General features: G+C 54.6%; 1 protein-coding gene across 1 annotated transcript; it reads left to right on the top strand.

Moving 5' to 3' along the window:
• The first annotated feature begins 262 nt into the window (after positions 1-262).
• LOC119327353 (transcription factor RSL3-like) lies at positions 263-1561 on the top strand. Its single transcript, XM_037600473.1, has 3 exons — positions 263-936; positions 1039-1170; positions 1271-1561. The coding sequence occupies exons 1-3, from the start codon at positions 334-336 to the stop codon at positions 1391-1393; spliced, it is 858 nt and encodes a 285-aa protein (XP_037456370.1). The 5' UTR covers positions 263-333; the 3' UTR covers positions 1394-1561.
• The last annotated feature ends 2451 nt before the right edge of the window (positions 1562-4012 follow it).

Below are 4012 nucleotides of genomic sequence, written 5' to 3'. Positions count from 1 at the left end.
GAATCTGGAATGCTGGATCGTCGATCATAAGGAGGGGACTGCCATTATCTCCCTAGCGACCCTAAGCAATCGAGGGCATTAAATGCAACTGCATTTCTATAATCCGGCCATGCTAATGCCTCCATGGCATGCGCTTGTTTAATCGCCGTCCTCCCCGGTGGCCATGTGGGCGTCGTCGCAGAGCAGCGCTATATAAGGCTGTGCCCAAGAATACCTCGCCAAATCACAGAAGCTTAGTCCATACAGAGACATTACATACACACGTACGTGTCGCTGCTTGATACACTAACACTTACGTAGAGTAGCTCGCTTACTTTGCTCATTGCCGCCGCCATGGCTCTAGTGGGTCAGCCAGCCACGTTCTGCTACGACGGCTTCATCGCTGACGGTGTGCCGGCGCTCATGGACGCCGGCGGCGTCGGGTTCGGCTACGGGTACGATCACCACTCCAATCTCCTCGAGGAGGAATGCTTGCTCGGTGGCCACGCCCACGCATGGGAATTGCCGACCGGCAATCTTGGCGCCGAGGCGCCGGGCAGCGTCAACGCGTTCGGGGGCCACGACCTCGGCTGGACCAGCCCAGCCGGCCGCATGTCCTCCTCCTCTTCGGTGCTCACCTTCGACAGCCCGGGAGAGGACAACTGCGCCGCTGCCGCGTGGATGGACGCCGCGGACCAGCTGAGCTACAGCCCGTCAACGGCAACCGCGCCGGCGGGAAGCTTCAGCTTCGAGGGCTGCGGCGGCAACGGCCGCACGGCGGCATCCCCTTCGCACAAGCGGCCTCGAGCGCGCGCGCAGGCACAGCAGGGCTCGGAGCAAGAAAGCACCACTCTTCCCAAGAAACAGTGCGGCGGCGACAGGAAATCGGCAACCAAGCCCACCAAAACGTCCGCGGCCACCAGTTCGGCCAAGGACACTCAGAGCGATGCAGCTAAGGTACGCTCATGGAGTTTCGTCCCGAACCATCGCAATTAAGGGAGAGCTCAACCTCAAATCTCAGTGAACTGACAAGGTTTACTGAATCACTGTGGACTACAGACTCGTCGTGAGCGGATCGGGGAGCGGCTGAGAGTTCTGCAGGAGCTGGTGCCCAACGGCAGCAAGGTGGACATGGTCACCATGCTCGACAAGGCCATCACTTACGTCAAGTTCATGCAGCTCCAGCTTACGGTACAGACATTAACCGGTTTAGCATTGTGAATTCGGCGTACTCGGTCTCGTTTCTTAGCCGGCACTTGTCTGATCCTAGCTAACAAGCAAATGATGTCAGGTGCTCGAGACGGACGCATTCTGGCCTGCTCAGGGCGGCGAGGCGCCGGAGATCTCCCAGGTGAAGGCGGCACTCGACGCCATCATCCTCTCGTCGTCGCAGCAGCCTCGTCAGTGGAGCTAACAGCGAGCCGATACATCACCACTACATACATTCTCCCAGAATTCAGAGAGTTACTCTCTGCTCTATCCTCTTTCTATGTTGCTGTCCCATTCCCTAATCTTCTCATCTTGCTATGTACTCACCATAGTAGCCACGGTAAACTCTACTAATTGATTAATGACGCCGTGTACTCGATCAACGATGTGATATAAACATTGTGCTCAGCACTTCATCGTCACTAGTTTCTTTAAAAAAAAAAAGAAAATCCCGCCTCTGCATCATAAGATGGACACAGCCATTTTATTAAACGTGAACCAAATCCAAGTCTCTAAATACCAAAAGAAACAAAACAAAACAAGGCCACAACAATTAGAAACTTCCACATAATCTACTACTGTCATGCTGGCCAAACTGGTTGAACAAGTCCCATGCAATCATTTTCAGATGGCTACATCCAAAGGTCATAAGTGTCCACACGCTGCGATGACCACATATGGATTAATTTCGTAGCCCTAAAGTTAAACCGCAAAAAAATGAAATAGATGGTTTGTTAAAAACACACTCATTTCGACAATCTCAAACTGCCCAAAGAATGGCACAAACTCCCATGTGAATTTGACCCTTAGATTATGGTGCATAACATCAAACATGTGGTTCGATGGTTCGATGGTTAGGAGAACAGTGGCATTCCCATCCAACGAGGGTTCAAGTACTAGTCTTGACGCCGGTGCTCGCATTTTTCTGGATTTATTCCGGGCCTTTTGGCGATGTGCGTTCGGTGGAAGGGCATGTTCCCGCTGACTACAAATGCGTCTATGGTGACTTCGTCAATCTCAAAAAGATGGTGCGGCTCAGTCTTTCGGGGTACTCATCGGGTGGGGGGGTAGGGGGCGTTCATAGGGATGAGTGTGTGTGCATATGTATGAGCATCTATGTCTGTACTATGTTAAGAAAACATGGTTCCACGCGCACCCCTTACTAATAGTAAATTTAAAATAAATAATAGAAAAATAAAAACAATCAGAAAAAAATATAACATAACATACATAGTTGACTGGTGTACTCTTGTATGAATTTTCACGAAGGAATGGTATCTGTGGTATTCTGGGGAAAAATGCCAAGACTAGATCTACATTAAAATACACTGTTTGAGTAATAGTAAGGTCAAAATTGTATTTTCTTCGCTAAGAATACCAAGGTTGTCAGTACTTCAGGAAACTGGCGTGAGTAGAATTGTCGGAGGTTGGGTGTGACATATGCCAAAGGATGGCTTATCATAGTGGGAGCGAGTAGAACGTCGTCGGTGCCTGCAAACGGGATAAGGCGAAGGCATGCACGCCGGCGAATCTTACCCAGCTTCGGGGCTCTCCGTAGAGATAACACCCCTACTACTGCTCTGCGGGGTCTCCGCATGATCACTATGGCAAAAGTGTGTACACGGTTGCTCCTTGAGCTGTTTCCTGGAGGTAGGAGAAGGCAAGGCTAGCTTTCTCCTACCTATATGATCTGGTCTAGTGCTAATGGATTCGAACCCTTTGCATGGGTGCCCTGGGGGGTTTATATAGACCTACCCCCCAGGGGTACAATGGTAATCCGGCTGGACACGGGCCCAGCCGTCAGTCTCTCTGGCCGTCGTCTTATCCGCCGACTCCTGGGGCCCGCTGACTGGTGGGCCCCGCTGACTGGCTCGGTACGGAGCCGACAGGCCGCGTCCGCCGCGGGCGGGTCTTGCCGGCTGCAGATTACTGTAGTCGTGCTTCTAATGGCGGGCTCGGTCATGGGGTCATGGCAACAGCTCCGCCGTCTGGCGGGCGATCACTGTTGCCACTCCCTGTCGCGTCTGGTTAATGGCGCGTGGGGCCCGTGGGAGGGGTTAGCCGACTCCTGGGGGCCGACTCCCAACTGGGCCGACTGGTGGCGCTCTCGCCGTCTTCTGTACGCCCGCCGACTGGTGGGACCCGTCGTCCCTGGGTCGTACCGGCAGGCCGTCGTGGGCACAGGACTCCGCCCACTGGGGCTGACGTTAGGGCCAGCATGGCAACAGTGCTGCGCCGGGCGGAGATCTCCGCGGGTACGATGTATTGTGGCCACGCCTGCCCTTGGAAAAGGATGGGAGTGGACCTTACTATGGCCACTCCCCGTCCCGTCCCTCTTTATGAGGGCATGGGGGTTCTTGGCGTCGCGGACCGACTCCCCATGGCCAGCTTCTCTGGAAGTCGCCAGTTAGGAGTCGGCTCATCCTGAAGTCGTCCCCGAGACTCGGCCGCGAGTGGGCAGTCGGCTGCCTCGCCGCCGACTCTCAGAAGGCGGCTCTTCGTCCTGGGGTCTTGTGGGGCGCAGCCTGCCCCGATGTCTTGAAAGGTTCTGGGCCTGGGTTAGCCTACCCGTGGCCCATTACTCCGACAGTAGTCCCCGAAGCTGGTGAGGCACCGAGGGTGATATGTCGAGGAGCCTCAACAGTTTCTTCTTTTCGGTGGTTGGATCTGGGCCTCGCTCGCCGTCTTCTGTCAAGCCGACTAGTTGGAGTCAGACTTGTTTTAAGGCCAACTTGCCCCCGAAACAGTTTGAACGTCGCGGCGGAGTCCAGGCGGCGTGCCTGATAAGCCTCCAGGTTGTCGCCTGTTGTGGACCCGTCGCGAG

Source organism: Triticum dicoccoides, chromosome 7A (assembly GCF_002162155.2).
Source record: "Triticum dicoccoides isolate Atlit2015 ecotype Zavitan chromosome 7A, WEW_v2.0, whole genome shotgun sequence".
Classification (NCBI taxonomy): domain Eukaryota; kingdom Viridiplantae; phylum Streptophyta; class Magnoliopsida; order Poales; family Poaceae; genus Triticum; species Triticum dicoccoides.
Note: the sequence above shows the minus strand (reverse complement) of the source record. Positions and strands in the feature narration are given on the sequence as shown.